The sequence below is a fragment of the Ostrea edulis genome, chromosome 6 (genome assembly GCF_947568905.1).
Source record: "Ostrea edulis chromosome 6, xbOstEdul1.1, whole genome shotgun sequence".
NCBI lineage: Eukaryota > Metazoa > Mollusca > Bivalvia > Ostreida > Ostreidae > Ostrea > Ostrea edulis.
The window spans coordinates 47,009,970-47,027,339 of record NC_079169.1 but is presented as its reverse complement, the minus strand read 5'-3'; the positions used below and the strand labels follow the sequence as shown (position 1 = coordinate 47,027,339).

Here is a 17,370-nt window from a genome sequence, read left to right as displayed (position 1 = left end):
AAGGGTTGCAATATTTAAACCTATGCTGGGCGCTTACGGTCTTTGAGGAGGAAGGGATCTTTATTGTACCACACCTGCTGTGACACGGGGCTTCGGTTTTTGCGATCTCATACGAAGAACCACCCATTTAGTCGCCTCTTACGACAAGCAAGGGGTACTGAGGACCTCTTCTGATCCGGATCCCACGGGAGTAAGTTTCTTTGTTCAAATAAGTAACTCTATCTACATTGTCACATTAAAACAAAGCAGTCTTGACTCCTACATCACTACAGCATCAAGAGTATTGAAACATGAATTGCTTAAGGCCCAGTCACACCGAACTAACGACATGATTACGACCTAGCTGCGCTCAAATGTTTTTGGAATCGTGGGCAAATTGTAGAAAGAGCGCACGACTGATCGCCAAAGTCGTTGGTGATCGCAAGAGCAAAATCAGTCGCAGCAAGGTCTATGATCATGTTCAAAACTTCAAACCTGCGATTTAAAGTCACAGACAAGTCTTGCATGGTCGTACCACCAGTCGCACATGGACGCACTGGTCATCAATTGTGCAGGATCATGGGTCAAAAAGTTGCTCGATTGGTTGTACAACTGGATTTGGTACCTGACGATTGGTGGTGCACTTCTCGTACAACCTCACGATCAGCAGTGCCACTACATACGACCTAACCAGACTGGTTGCACGATCTTACTATTGGTGGTGCCACCAGTCTAACTCGCAGTCTAGACATTCTTGAGTAGTTTCTGGAGTTTTGATCATTTTCTTCTTCGACACTCGTATATTGCTATGGTGGTAGCAGTGCTGCCGGCAATGCTAGAAATGTTGATTCGACTACATATGCAGCAACAACAATAACTGGGTGCTGTCGCTGCAGGTTTACTTCTCCGATGACATGTTTGGCCGTTACTGGGAAAACCTCTGCCAAAGTTTCCAAATCAATGGGTTATTGCTCCGATTCTGGCTATGTCTACTTATGACCCTTTCCTTTCTTGGGAGGCATGGCAAATGAGTTTGACAGTGTTTTACTGTTCAAGAGCTAGGTGACAACTGATGCTGACGAACGATTGCAAACATACTCGAACGACAACACGGCTGCTGTAATCGATCGTGCAGTCGCAGGTGGACTCGATTGATCATATGATAGGTCGCTGATCGTTACCACTTGTAGCACGATAACTATGACTGATCTTGCGATAGATCTTTTCCAATCGTAGGTGATCGCCCGACCATACGTACCACCAGTCGTACGACCATCTACCACCTATCGTACTATGATCTTTCACCAAATCGCAGGATGCGATTGCAGGTGTTACAAACACTGTGGACTGATCGTAACTTGGCAATTTGCCATCAATCGCACGATTCAGACAACGTGCGATCTAGTGTGTCTGAGGCTTTAGAGAAACCTGGGGTTAAAAGAACTGAACTACACATAAGGAAGGTGAAGATAACGAACAGTGATTTTGTAAAATTTAATAATCGAAGCAGTCTACTGAGAAACGAGTTGATGGTGCAGGGGTTTCAACAGTCTCGTTTAAAGTCAGCATTTCGCAAATTCTATGGTCATTGTAACAATCTAATTTGTCAAAACAACCTATCATTGGGTCAAATGCTGTCTGACTTGTTTCATATCGATTGTTAGGTCTTTCTTGGTACACTGATTTTGACTACGGATTACCTGATCAAGATATAGGGCTCACGGCAGGTGTGACCGGTAGGCAGGGGATGCTTACTCCTCCTCGGCACCTGACCCCACTTCTGGTATATCCAGGAGTCCGTGTTTGCCCAACTGTCTATTTCTTATTGCTTATAGGAGTTATGACATTGATCACTGTTCCTTATCTTTACCTTTCAACAACAATAATCATTTTTTATTCATAGATAGATTCGATATATCCAGGTGAACTCAAAATAAGACACCACATAGTAGAGTGCTTAGTAGATAAACAGGTATTATATCATTCTTCTATTGAACTCTGACAAATGGAACGTCTAGAATCTTGTCTGTGCATTGTATTATGCAACACAATGAACTGTTGAATAAACATAACAGCCGGAAGTGAATAAATATCTAAATTTAAAGGGGATGGACACGATTTGAGTTGAATATTTTCAAAAGTTATTTTCCATTTTGAATGTTAACAGTGCATAACTATGGTATTTCTGATGGTCAACAAAAATGTGTATATCAGTTGTCAAGTTACAAGAGAGATACAGAGCTCATAATTCTTTGTAATACAAACCAGGCTCGTGTCTTGATTTTGTTTACATAGGTAAACAATACTAGTAAAAGTTTCGTTTAAAGAGTTAATTCTGAACACACAGTTTCAAGTGTTTGTCACATCTCCGTTTGTTTTAAACATGATATTTTTATAGGTAAACAAAAACATCAAATAACTTGATTATATCTTCAAATAATTAAAGATATTTTCAATGAAATTGCGTTTAATGTTTACATGTCGCTCCATAAATCTCCAAACGTCCAAGCACATATTGTCATTGTCGTTCATAAACGATAACGCATATCAGTCCAAGGTAGATGACCTATCATTTAGAATATACTGCAACTGTAGTAAATGAAGTGTATGTGCGTGTATTGATGCATGTCCCATGAACATGCTTACATTAAAGAAGTACATATAGCAATCAATATAAAGTCATGCATCATTGATTAATCTCACTCAATATTCGTTAAATATTTCTTTGTTCAAATTGCCAATTCAGTTGATACTAGGCACTGTAATCTACACGTAATATGGCTCAAAACGATGTCCTTTGACGTTTTGTTCAATGGTTATATTAATTTTGTAGTTATGAAATTATATCCATGTAAGCATTTCTCCACACATTGTATTGATGCCATTATATCCTGACAAACCTCATTTTTCGCGTATTTATGAATAACAATAGGAATAACAAGTAACAATGCTTTCACCGGTCCGTCATTTCATAATCATTCATTATCGAGTATGTTTCAATAACTTTCTCGTTTATCGGACACTTGGCGCTCTACTTCAATTACATAATTGGGATATATTTTCTCAGTTATTGTATTAGAAAATGTAAAGATTAAAATGACTAATATACACGTATCATTTCATACAGTTTATTTGGTTTTGAATTTACGTAATTCAAATTGGTTAGGATTGGACAATGTAAACGTGAAGTGCATTTGTTATGTAACGATAGACAAATAAGCGTCGGTGGGGGTTATCTGTTAGTGCATGATTGTACTGTATAAAAGTGGCGCTGCGTCATACGCCACTCACTTAACAAATTACTGAAAGGAAGATCGTAAGTATTTCATTGATCTAATCAACTCGTTAATTTTCTATTTTCGAGTTGACAAATGTATGAAAGTATTACATCTCCCTCAAAACCTCATTGTTCTGTACGAGTTATAGCGATATTTTTGCAAGTTGATCTTACCTTTCTTGTTTTAACAAAATAACACAAATTATTTTGATTTCATATTTGGATCTTTTGACACCACATCGACAAATTATACCTTGTTACTCCGTCTTAGTCATTATTACTCTATCTTGTCTTTTCAGCATAATTAGTATACAATAGTAAAATAGTATTCTATGAGATATGGTCTTTTATTTTGGAAAACTTCGTTTTTCTTTACTTAAATTTTTCGAGTTTTCGTTTAGTTGTTAATCAAATATGCGTACTCTATATTGACTTCTGACAAACATACAAAAAAGAATACCACCACATAACATGGAAAGAAAAATGTGGATGGAACAAAATAGAACGATATACAGGACTGTTTTCAAATATCGCGATGAGGATTATGTGTGGTCAACAGCCCCCCCCCCCCCCCCCCCAACAAAACCCCCCACACCTTACAACAACTAACTAGGAGGCTTTTAAAACTAAATAGGATAGACATAGTACTCTAATTTGGTCATATACCTACCTGTCTGGATATTGGACAATTGGACAAAAAACTCGGGACTTGTGAGTATATCTGTTTGACTTCAATACAAGTGACATCGATGAGTTTTTCGTCACCCATGGGTTGTCTTTCTTTGACCCTCGGTGAGTTGTTCGATGGGTTGTCCAGTGCCGGTAGTCAATGTCTAACCACAGTATTTTTATTTTGAAGTATTGTGATAGGATCACATAACAACATCCTTGTTAACAAATGACTGTTCAGAGTTCAATAATGGATTATCAACAACAATAAATAACATGTAGTTAATCAATTTCTTATGTTTCAGTTGCGAAAATTTGGCAGAGCATACTGTCGAGGAGTAAACACACAAGGTAGGTGTATGAAACGTTTTAGTTAAAATATATTATGATGAATATTCCTACCTAGAAAGTCTTGAACTGCATAAATTATGCAAATTGAAATCATTCATGTATATATTAATCTTAATATTCATGCATGAGTACACCTGCAGCAGGTATCATATCCACCCTGTCCATCAAGATGCTGAGAATCCTTTTGCTGTCAACTCTGCTGGTGACTGTTTTGTCCGCGCCGAACAGAAGATTTACTGACGGTCTATGTACGTTATTTATCGTTACATGTACATGTATATGAAACAGTTGGCGATTATAACATGGAATGGGGGCTAAGGGGTCGGGTCAACCTCTTCCTTCTCCCATCTCTAATGTACTTTATCTTTCCTTCCTTTTCTATCCGTTCTTTTCTTCTTTCCTCTTTCCACCCTTCTCTCTTTCCTCTCTGATCGTCACTTTCACACTGTCATGAAGATATGTACATGTACGTGTGATTGATTGATTTAATATTGTTTAATATCTCTCTCGAGAATCTTTGACTCATATGGAGACGTCACCACTACCGGTGAAGGGCTGCAAAATTTAGGTCTATAATCAGCGCTTATGGCCTTTGAGCAGGGAGGGATCTTTATCGTGCCACACCTGCTGTGACACGGAACCTCGGTTTTTGCGGTCTCATCCGAAGGACCGCCCCATTTAGTCGCCTCTTACGACAAGCAGGGGGTAGTGAGGACCTATTCTATCCCGGATCCCCACATGTGTGTGTTGACCTTTCGTGTGTGTTGATTTGTTCGGCCTTGTGTACAGGATGAAAAGTTAAGATAACGAACAGTGGGCAATCTCATAAACAATACAAAATACTAGGGCAAACACGGACCCCTGAAACAACAAAGGTGGAATTAGGTGCATAGGAGGAGTAAGCATCCCCTGTTGACTGGTCACATACACACCTGTGAGCCCTTTATCTCAATCAGGTAAACAGAGTAATCTTTATTCAAAATCAATATGTAAAGAACGGAATAATACATCAGTCAACTTTCGATTTAATAACAAGTTGTATTTGCAAATTAGATCATTATCACGATGATAAAATTTTTGAAATGCTGACTTTAAAGTACACTGTTGTTGTAACATCAACTTATTGGTCAGCAGCCTGCATCGATTTAAAAAATGACCATACACACAGAACATGCTCTCGCATATTTAATCAGTTCAAAGACATACACACGATAATTATGCAGGTGATAATGAAATATTATTACTAAGATATGGGAAGTTGAGGATGGAGAAGTTGAAGTCATAGTTCTAGTTTTAACCGAGATCTTAAATTTGCCGTTAACATCTACGTTCAATAAAATATTGAAATATGAAGCAGACATGGAAAACTTTATGGTGTCTTTTATTTCCAGTTCACTGGGATATATCGAATGCACATATGAATGAAATTAACATTGTTAATGAGGAACTCAAGCATCTTTTCAACTTCATCATTAGAGTACTTGTGTGTTAAATCAGAGTTTAGAATGTTTTGGTTGAATGGTCACAAGTCCATGTTCCATTTTTATTGAAGAAGCGGCCGTCTATGATGTAAAAAATCCTTGTCTTTTTATCATGAGAAATTGTTATGTAAAATGTTGCAAAAAATTGCTGCTGTTGATTTGAGAAAGTTTTGTGATTTCAAATTTACTAAAAGTCCTTTGGAAATTTTTAGTATCCACATTTCATTTACACCATTTCTAGCATATGTTGTGGCACAATACGTCTGAGGTTTCTCCTTCACAGCAGTTAATAGAAACCATATTTTTTTTTACCAACTTTATAACAATCGTTCCGGAATGTTTCCGATATATGGGAAGGGAGGAGTGGTGGAAAAGATAATTTCATGTTCTTTAAGGATGTTAGATGGAGTAGTACAACCCCCTTATTTTGGTAAGAAAAGTACCACCCAAGATATCAGTCGCGGGCACCGGGAGGTTAGAATACCACTTCGCAGTTTCAATCCTTGATTTCTTTTTATGGTCACTATTTGAACAAACTATAATGTAAAAATGATTATCGCTAGATCAACAAAGCGGCAAAAGTGAGCATTGTTACCCATGATCCTCTTGTTTATTATCTAATATACCAATGCATGTATCGAAAGCTTTCAAACTCTAATTTCAGCTGTCACAGGAAATTGCATCCATGGCCCCTGGTGTTCACAATGTCACAGCACTGTTATTCTTGGCGAACGATTTTGTTGCAATACTTGTTTCACAGATAAAGGCTTGAAAATTGTAGTGTCTAGTGCTGAAATACATTGTCAATGCTGAGCAGATGTAATAAACTTTTGAACATTGAATATTTCGTTTTTATTAGTCATTCACTTTAATTGCTATTATCATCGTTAAACTATGGTTTTATCTATCACGATTTTCTTGTACATAAATCATTTTTAAATATAATTATAGCATTGATAGACAGGACAGTCATGGAAACATTCGACAATTATTGTTTGTCATAATCGTAGTGTAGAAGACCTAAATGTAAATACGAGGGCTGTTCGATATGTAATGTGTATTGTACCACAGCGCGATAACGCTTTGCACGATTTCATGGATGATGATACTCTTGCATAGCTCTATTCGATACCTTTCCAACGGTATAAACACGAGCCTTCAGCTCCACGTAGTTTTAAACTTATAGTCATTTCAGTAGAGACAGTCATTGACCACTGTTGTAAAAATGGTTGGGAAACGGGTTGAGAATATTGAAGAAATTAGAGCTTATATAAAAGTTCGCACAAAACTCGGTCATTCGGTAATGCAGATTTTTACTGAATTGGGGGAAGTTTATGGGTCTGATAAGATATCTTATAAGACAGTTTGTAGGCATGGTAGGTGGAGAAAGAAATTTCGGACTGGCACAGAGTCAGTCAAAGATGCAGCAAAATCTGGCCGAACTGTGACTGTAACAGGCAAGGCAAATGTCTCAAAAGTCAGGGAAATTACTGAAAGTGATGGCAGATACACGATTCATGGTATTGCCAAAGCTGTTGCCATATCGCTATTGCGGGTGCATTTCATTTTGAAGCGTATTTTTAAAGTACAACAGATTTCTGCCAGATGGATACCGCATATACATGTATTGACTGGTGACCGAAAAAAGGGTACGAGTACAAACCGCTAAGCAATTGCTCAAAATGTTTCCCAAATTCAATCAAAGACAGTTTGTAAACATTGTTACTGGTGACGAAACATGGGTTCACTATTTCGAACCAGTAAGAAAAATTGGAAACAAGATATGGCTAAATAAACACCGTAGAAGGTCTGTAGTTGCCAAAAGAACTATAAGCACGAAGAAGGTTCTTTATTGGATATTCTTCTCATGTGATGGTATAGTCGTACAAATTCCGGTGCCGAAGGGCAAAAGTGTTACAGGTCGGTATTACCGAGATGTTGTGCTAAAAAATAAAGCTCAAGAAATATTATCATAAACGACGCCCTGTGTCAGGATTTAGGCATGTTCGTCTACTTCATGATAATGCTCCATCACATACATTTGAGCTTGTGAAGCAATTTTTGAAGTAAGAGAAGATTACCGTCTTGCCACACCCACCATACTCTCCAGATCTAGTCCCATGCGACTTTTTCCTTTTGCTAAAACTTAAAAAGTTCTTATCTGGTCGTCGTTCCAAGTCTCGACAAGCCCTTGGCTCAGCCATCAGTCAGTGCCTCAGAGGTCTACCTAAATCAGCATACAGTGACGCATTTCAGAACTGGGATTCAGAGATTGAAATTATGTATTTCAAACCGCGGAGAATACTTTGAAGGAGTGTAATGTTAATTTCACTATTTGATTCAAATGCTTTTGCGATATCGTACAATACACATTACATATCGAACGGCCCTCGTATGTTCAAATCATGAGAGGGTAATTGTCATTGAAGGAAATTATAGGCATGGAAGTGTGACCTTCCTTGAAAACTAATGAGAACATGTTAACATTACCTCGTAGTCTTGTTAAACTTTCTTTTGAAATTAATTTCAGTCTAAAAGGGCTTTTGAATATACATGTAAATAAAAACAAATAGATAATCTTTCTTTTTAAAGTCGGACATGCACGACAATAAACATTAACTTTATACTAGCTATTTACCGACTTACACAGATGATGGCACTGGGGTGGGGTGGGTGGGGGGTCCATTCTATGGAATTCATCAATTAGTCAATCGTGTCAGTATCTAGTATCTACGTGATGAAGAAATATTTCACTGAGACATATCATAGCGACAGTGTTGGTAACAAAAGTGGACATGGATTATATGGAGACAGTGACAAAGTTTATCATTGATTGATTGTATATTGTTTAACGTCCCTCTCGAGAATCTTTCACTCATACGCATTGATGGCGAAGGTCTGCAGCATTTAGGCCTATGCTCGACGTCTACGGCCTTTGAGCAGGGAGGGATCTTTATCGTGTCACACCTGCTGTGACACGAGCCCCGGTTTTTGCGGTCTCATCCGAAGGACCGCCCCATTTAGTCGCCTCTTACGACAAGCGAGGGGTACTTTGGACCTATTCTAACCCGGATTCCCACGGAGAAAGAATTTATTCAAAAGATTCTACATGAGACGAAAAAATCTCTTGCTGTTGCCTTCAACTCGACATTTAAATCTATCCACAACATTTTATCTATCAACAATAATCAGCTTCATTCATACGTGTATGCCAATTCGATATATTAGTATCCCAGTGAACTCGAAATAAAAGACACCACAGAGTCTTCCGCATCTGCTTAATACCAAGATATTTTATTGAACATAGATGTTAACGGCAGCTAACAATTCAACTTTATGACAAACGGGATGACTTCAGTTTCTCTATCGTCAATTTCCCATATGTATGTAGCGATATTGATTTCCATTACCACCTATGGTGTATCATCTTCACTAGCCAAGGGTTTACGATCCGCTCTGCTTCTCTACAACTTGTATCTTGTATTGTGTATCTTGCGAAGATGGTGGTGTATATGCCTCTCAACTGATTCGATATGCAAGGGCTTGTTCTGCGTATGGTCAGTTTTTAAATCGAGGCTGGCTGCTGACAGAGATGTTGATGTTACAGGGGTTTCAACAGCCTCATTTAAAGTAAGCATTTCGCATTTTGTGGTTGTTATAACGATCTAATTATAAAGCAATAAAACCTGTCATTGGTTAAAATGCTGTCTGACATGTTTCATACAAATTGCAGCCGTTCTTTACACACTTATTTTGACTACGAATTATTCCGTTTACCCGAGATATAGGGCTTATGACGGATGTGACCGGTCGATAGGGGATTCTTACTCCTCCTACATGTACATGTAGGATTCTTACTCCTCCTACATGTAGGCATCTGATCCTACCTCTGGTATGTGCAGGAGTCCGTGTTTGTCCTATTCCTAATTTTGTATTCTTTATAGCAGTTATGACTATTCGTTATCTTCAGCTTGTCATCGTTAGGTTTCGGTACACAATACAGAGTAAGTTCTATTCATTTTACTTGGCTCAAAAATATTATTCAGCCTGTACATGTACTGCACTTCTTTTCTTAAGTATTGTAATTTTAGTGGATTCAGACGACAAGGATGCTGATTGATAGGCATAACATCACCCCCTATAACATCATGATATACAACATTGAATGAAGGGTATTCAGGCATCTAACGTTGAACTTGTTCTTTCTGGTGAATATTCAGATGACTGAGCTGGCATTGAGGTTGGCAAGAATTTCGGAGTTATTCAAACGGACACTATTTTCTCTAGTCTCTACACTAATGTCGTGTTCAGTACAATCTTTAATTTAAGAGTCTTGAATGCCTTTGGCTAGATTAGAAACGGGGGGTAATGGATGATAAGATAACACCGTGTGATTTTTCAATACGTTTATCTGATCAACCTGCTAAAAGCGGTTTTCTTTCCACATCTGAACTTCGCATGCACATGTACATGTACATCAGCCATACTTTCCCCTCGTTAGCATCCGATCGCATGCGCAAGAAAATTTCTGAATGTGGTAATATCAAATGTCACAATGATATGCAAATTGATAATCTCGAATCTATGTCCAAGAAGCAGAATATCTGAAAACGGTGTTCATTAGATAATTACTTACACTTGCGCAGTAATATGGATATGGTAACGTCTTTTAAAATTAATGCACAGTACTTTAGAGTGATTATTGGTCAAAATTCGCTTGGTTGAAAAAATTACACAAAAACTACTATCCGTTTAAAAGCGTATTACGTACAGTGTTAATAGGTCATGTTGCCAAAGATAATGAGCTCAAGATTTACACACTACAGTACAATTGTCCTTGACACTTTTTATCTAGAATTACGACATTGTTCATACCAAGGCATTGAAGTAAGGAGAAGTTTTTTTCATTAGCATGCTTATGAGATCAAGTGTCGCGACTAACGTAACAATTGTTGTCTAAGAATATTAAAAGCACATTTTAATGTATCAGTTTGAAGAACTCTCGTTGTTTTGTATCAATATCAGCTACACAACTCCATAGGTATTTCAACATGATATTTGGATTGAGAGATTTCTTAAAATGGTGGAAATATCAAATAATTCAGTTTTTATTGTTTTAGAGCCTGGTTATGTGTAGGAGAACACTTAGCTAAGCATGTTATAAATGTCACCTCTTCCATTTCAGGCAGTTATAATATCTGCGTCTCTACAATGTTTAAGTTCCTTCTAATCTCTGTCACTGTACTGTCAGTGCTGTCTGTTCCGCAGAGAAGATTTCTTACAGACTCAGGTACATATACATATGTATATATATGTAATTGGAATTTTTTCTTCCTGTTAAAGTTTGTTTGCACATATATCAATTAGAATAAGACACCCCCTTTTTCAGAAATCCCTGGAAATTGTCTTCGAGGCTATGATAACTGTCATCACTGTGGTTCATATACCATAATTAGGGACTTATACTTGTGCTGTCCAGACTGCGGTGAAAGACCCATGACCTCTCCCTCTGGTGGGGGAGGCATCGCATGCCACTGCAACAACAACATCCCGCTATAGCAGCATTTATTCCGAAAACTGAATAAACGTCTTCACCAAATGCAATGTATGCCTTTAACAATTTGTTTTTTTTAACAGTTATGATAATGAAAGCAAGATCATGCTATGGACATCCTTACCAAAAATTCTGTTTTCTGAAATGATGCATATTGATGTAAAAAGTTTGATTTAGATTTGCTTCAATGGCATAATTAAAATGCTTTCGAGTGGATTTATCAATATCTGGTCAGAGTGTATGTTTCGTGATGCCACCTTAGAGCTTTTCATCATGTGTAGTAGAATGGCTTTGTAACAAACTTGTATATCCCCAATTACAGCTACTGGCTCACGGAAACGAGCTTTAAACTTGGTCGTTCTCCATTCGCAATTCGTAAGTGGAATATACTAATTATCTCCTCAGAACTATAATCACTTTAGATGTCAAAGCCAATACTCTATATAGTCAGTATTTTGACTTTTAATGCACATGATATTTTCTTGAGATGCAATATATAGCGTAAATTATGCTGTGTTAGGAAAGTGGAAGCACATACTGATTGGCGTCACAGGTACTTACAATTGTGAGAGATACTTGAAACTGTCGGTGAATCATCCGCTATTTTCTTCCTGACAGTGGATAGTGTTACATTGTAATAACCGACCAAATAGAATTCTACCAAGTAACTTCCCCTCAAACCCTAAGAGATGTTTCCGTTTTAAAGAGTCCCCCCCCCCCCCTAGATAACTCGAAGTCAAACTTTGATACATGATAGATCCACCTTTGATGATTGAATTTATTTTAAAAAAAATTGCATTGTGCTGGGGAGTGTGTCAAAAGTTTGAGTATAGAATTCAATGAAAATGGCCATAAAGCTCATCTGTGGCGAATCAATTTTCTTTCCAATGCTTTCAATCACAATATCGTTTATCTACATGTATTAACAAAGTTCCCTTTTATTCATTTGTCGATTCGATATATCCCAATGGACTCTTAAACTAAATACATGTATCCACAGGAAAACAATTTGAGGGTAAATACAGAATGATAGTGCAAATCACTTTCATACTTTTACAAGAATTCATCGCGGACCGATACGGACTCTTTAAAATCCATGTATTTTTACAAACTTGAAAGTTTTATTGACGTAACAAATATATACAGGCTACAACATATGGGTGGGTTGTCATTCTGACGTACAAAGTTCATAATATTCAATAAAATTGTCGCAATTGGTAAGTATGATAATGACTGCAACATAACATTTTCTTGAAAATATATTAGATATTGATCATTGAAGTTACAAGAAAGAAAATATTTTCTGATGTTTGCAAATTTTTGTCCATTTCAAGAGTCATTTTTCTTCTCATATATATATATATATAAACTCTAAACACTTTGTTGAAACTTTCGTGTATGTAGTCGTGTGTTACGTTGCTATGAGAGATAAACACGACTGAAGAAGACCGGTAACACGGTTGAAATATTTCTACAAAGTGTTTAGAGTTTTTCCCCTCTATATTTTACTTCCAAAACAGAGACTTTATATATATATATATATATATATATATATATATATATATATATGTGATGCACTGTACAATGCTGATATCATAATCGAGATAATTCACCTGGATGTATAAACACAAAGATCCTGAATATCTATGTACATAACTCAAGACACCATAGTCATGCGCAGCATTAGGAAATCTTCCACCCGGAGAATGTTGAAGTACATTCGAACTCCACATACAAACGTCCATCCCCTGGTCCTCGACTCTGGGTGCGGATGAATACTTTGTCCCCGGCTTTTACATTCGCTACAATGATTCCCGTCTCAGTATCTGCATCACCTGTTTCCTGTGTGTCGCTCAGAGTCCCTCCAAAAATTGTTCCCGCCACAACAATTTCTAGACGTACATATTCTTCGACGTAACTAAAGGCGGTCCAAGTGAAAACATAAACACCAGACTCGGGTACGGTGAAGATCCCAGAGGACGTGTTGTACGCATTGCCATTGTTTGTCCCCGTTTTGTCGTAAATAATGATTTGGTCCCCACCTCTTATTGGAACAGTTGAACTCAGTAGGGCATAGAAAGATGGCAGAGTTCCGTCTGAAGTAAAAGCAAAAAAAAAAAAAAAAAAAAAAAAAACCCAAATCATAGAAATTACATAATTACATAAAAACCAAAACCGGAATTCGTTTTACGATATAAACGTATAATTGATATGAAATCAATTCCATATTGGAAAATATATAATGTAAAATAAATGGAAAACTAAGAAATGAAATATGCAGAAGACTTGCTTAAAGCTTGTAAACAGTTGCTTTTATATCAAACATTACATGATTCCTGGATATCTGCGATTTATTCATATAATTACATTGTTTATTATAACATATGTTTGGTATTGATGAATTATAATATCAATGTATGACAAATTATAGACAGGCGAGAAACGGAAAACTTTGAAATGACATATCCTCACCCATTTTCCTCGTGTTGTTGAGAGCACTGACAGTATGCTGTAAAGATTGCAAAGACTTCTGGTGTTGGAGAAGTTTTTCGTTTTGGTTACGAGTCGACTCTTGTAACGTAACTTTAGTATCATTTAGCGAATCCTTGACTTTATCCACATCTTCGTCTATTTTGTTCTCTAGTTCACGGTTCTTTGTCCTGATTTCAGTTTCAAGAGCGTTTAATTCGTTCTTGGAGTTAAGAAGGGCGACTTCAACTCTCGTCAAATTTTGATATCTTATCACCTTGATTTCATCCTTCAGTTTGAGTTGTTTTCGGTTAAGGTCCTTGTACTTTCCTTCATTCTGACTTTTCAAATCGACAAATGAATCACTTTGAGTCTTGAGTTCTTTCTTTAACTGTATGTTTTCTGATTCCAAAATCCCGACTCTTTTCGCTAGGCCATCAAGTCTTTTAAAAATTTCATCGGCATCGGAAACTCGGTCAACAGTATCCGCAAAAATCACAGATAGGAATACAAGTGAAATCGTACAAGTTATATAAAGCATGTTTGCATGCAATGGAGTTTAGGCAAATGATACAGTAAATGAAATATTCAGCTGGATATTTTAGAGCCAAATTGTAAGCATTTTGAAGTACCAAGTTCCCGACCACTTATAATAAAAAGGAGCTAGTCTGACCTAGTAGTGGATGAGTAATGTAATGTAGTGTTGGAAAATGCATAGCGGTTGAACTGCGTTTTAATTCGTAAGTTTCCTTAACAATTCACAAGTCTGAGGCTCAATTGCACATATCGTTTTAGCTTGTTTCTAATTGCTGATTTTAAAATCTATACACATGTAAATTTCAATTATGTTCTAGTCCGATCAGAGCTACAACACATGTAAAGGTTTGTCCAGAATTCATTTCACTTACGTATAGATTAATTTGATGGCGTGAATCTACAAAGCTTTTTATAACCCATTGTCCATAGATTAAACTATCTTTTAAAATTGTGTGCGATAAAGTACGTCTTATGAGTTTAAAGAAAATTCACAAGGAAGAACAATTTCTGCATGCCACATCGGCAGCTTGTTGCGTCAACGAGTAATGCTGGTTAAGCTATACACATCTGTAAAATCCACGCATTCAGTACTGAGGTTCATTTCTAAAAGTGTCATTCTTTTTGTTAACAGAAAGATTGCCTAATAGTATGAAAAAAAGCCGAAGACAACGAAAAGTGATCAATCTCATAAATCCCATAAAGAATACAAAATCGAGAAAAAGCAAAACACTAAACGTACGTGGGATCAGGTACCTAGGAAAAGTAAGCATTCCCTGTTCACCGGTCACACCCGCCGTTAGCCCTCTATCTTGATCAGGTATACGGAGTAATTCGAGAATTTTTCACTCATATGAAGACGTCACCATTGCTGTTGAAGGGCTGCAATATTTAGGCCTATGCTCGGCGCTAAAGGCCTTTGAGCAGTAGGGGAACTTTATTGTGCTGTGGTTCTCACGGCCTTATTCGAAGGACTGTACCATTTAGTCGCCTCTTACGATAAGCAAGAGGTACTGAGAACCTATCCTGGTCGGTCATCTTTGCATACAGTTACAGTGCAATGCGTACTTGTCATGGATGTTTTCGAAATAGAGTACGTAGGCTCACCATAAAAAAACCCCGAAAAACTCTTCAAAACTGACCAGATTTCACTGAACCGCCTTAAAATGGCTGAAATATTGTCAAAACGGCGTTAAATACACAACAATCAACCAATCTGATCGACCATCCTAAGATCGGGTCCGAAAAGTTGAAAGTTTCTTAGTTACCAAGTTTAAAATGATACTTACATCAAGAGAAGTTTTGCCTTGCATATTAAACATGCAGAGGAATTACAGATTACAGGAATAACATATCATATATGGCAAAAGTTCCAACATATTCTGTACTTACCTCCAAGTCTGATTCGATTGACTCGATGCGTGTTTTCTCAGCGATTGAGTGAAAAGGGTGACGATAACGAACAGTGATCAATCTTATAAATCCTGTGAAGAATTACGCGTTTTAAATTCAAATCCTTCAGCACATGTATTATATATATATTGAACTTATATATTTTACAAACAATAATACACGTGCTGAATTGTATGCATACTTTATTCAATGTCCAAGTTGAATATACCAGAGATGATTTGCAATAAAATACAGGACCTTTGAAAATTTGTAATATTAGAATATGAAACGTGAAGATAACGAACAGTAATCAATCTCATAAATACAAATTAGAGAGTTGGGCAAACACGGACCACTGGATATACCAGAGATGGGATCAGGTGCCCAGGAGGAGTAAGCATTCCCTGTCGACTGGCCACCATGAGCCCTATATCTTGATCAGGTAAACGGAGTCATCCGTAGTCAAAATCAGTGAGCCAAGAATGGCCTAACAATTGGTATGAAACAATTCAGACAGCATTTGACCCAATTAATGGTAGGTTGTATTGGCAAACTCGATTTTTATAACGACCTTAGAATTTGCGAAATGCTGGCTTTAAACGAGATTGTTGAAACCCCAGTACCATCAACTTGTTTTTCAGTAGCCTGCCTCGGTTTAAAAACTGATCATTCGCAGAACAAGCTCTTGCGTATCGAATCAGTTGAGAGATATAAACATCATATCCGGGTGATAATGGAATATTGCTACATGAATATGGGAAGTTGACGATGGAGAAGCTGAAATCATCCTGTTTATCATAAAGTTGAGTTGTTACTTTGCTGTTAATATCTATTTTCAATAAAATATCTAAGTATGAAGCAGAAGTATATATATAATTAAAAATCACCAAAATAAGTACAGTGTACTTGTATGTACATGAGACAACAATTCAGTAAAACAGTAATTAATTTTTGTATTATTAGAACATAGACATATAGATCTACTAGGTTTTTTCTTCTTCCAGAAAAGGTAAAATGGATGCACCGGTCCCGACCCCCCCCCCCCCCCCCCCCCCCAATAAATATTGTGTGATTGGTTGTAAATTGTTTAACGTCCCACTCAAATTTTTTTCACTCATATGGAGACGTCACCACTGCCGGTGAAGGCCGACTGCATACAATGTAATAATACATGATAGGCATGCTTGCGCGCGTGTGTATGTGTTCTGATCATATATTGATTAATCGGAATTATTATACATATCTGTATATTGGAGAATAATGGACGCGGCACTTCTTTCATCTCTACAATAACTAAGAACAGGGCAAACACGGATCCCTAGTATTTCAAGTTAAATACTACTGCATGATATACCGCGGAACATGACAAAAATGCATGTTTTTATTGAATCTAACCCCCTCCCCTTCCTGAATGAATTTCTGGACCCGCACATTTGAGGCATCAATTTGTGTTTGCATAAATCAGAGACATACAGAGCTTATATGTTTCTGCACAAACCCGATGTATACAATCCCAAGGAGAGCTGCATCAATAGCTGGCTTGGATTTCTCTTTCTTTTATTTGAGCAGTCAGTCAAGGTTAAAACACAGGCCTCTGAAAGAGGCCTGTGGTTAAAATTACTTTAACAGTGTGAAGTGGGTTTTTCTCTACGTGTCTTAATCAT

At 37.2% G+C, this 17,370-nt stretch overlaps 2 protein-coding genes and 1 long non-coding RNA gene across 4 annotated transcripts; 2 read left to right on the top strand and 1 right to left on the bottom strand.

The window, feature by feature from the left end:
* Positions 1–3,169: 3,169 nt before the first annotated feature.
* On the top strand, positions 3,170–6,599 carry LOC125646172 (uncharacterized). The gene is made up of 4 exons (XR_007359605.2): positions 3,170–3,295; positions 4,231–4,276; positions 4,417–4,524; positions 6,422–6,599. It is a non-coding gene; the product is annotated as an uncharacterized LOC125646172 (long non-coding RNA).
* A 3,087-nt stretch (positions 6,600–9,686) lies between these two features.
* On the top strand, positions 9,687–11,361 carry LOC125646171 (uncharacterized). 2 transcript variants are annotated; one of them, XM_048872348.2, is made up of 3 exons: positions 9,687–9,761; positions 10,943–11,047; positions 11,147–11,361. In XM_048872348.2, exons 1-3 carry the CDS (start codon positions 9,707–9,709, stop codon positions 11,314–11,316), a joined length of 330 nt encoding a protein of 109 aa, XP_048728305.2. In that variant the 5' UTR covers positions 9,687–9,706; the 3' UTR covers positions 11,317–11,361. The 2 variants fall into 2 exon arrangements, 1 of the variants encoding a protein (XP_048728305.2); XR_007359604.2 differs by lacking the exon at positions 9,687–9,761 and adding an exon at positions 10,546–10,644.
* A 1,047-nt stretch (positions 11,362–12,408) lies between these two features.
* LOC125646170 (uncharacterized) lies at positions 12,409–14,426 on the bottom strand. The gene is made up of 2 exons (XM_048872347.2): positions 13,784–14,426; positions 12,409–13,407 (listed from the first exon to the last, which is right to left on the bottom strand). The coding sequence occupies exons 1-2, from the start codon at positions 14,319–14,321 to the stop codon at positions 12,995–12,997; spliced, it is 951 nt and encodes a 316-aa protein (XP_048728304.2). The 5' UTR covers positions 14,322–14,426; the 3' UTR covers positions 12,409–12,994.
* Positions 14,427–17,370: the final 2,944 nt, after the last annotated feature.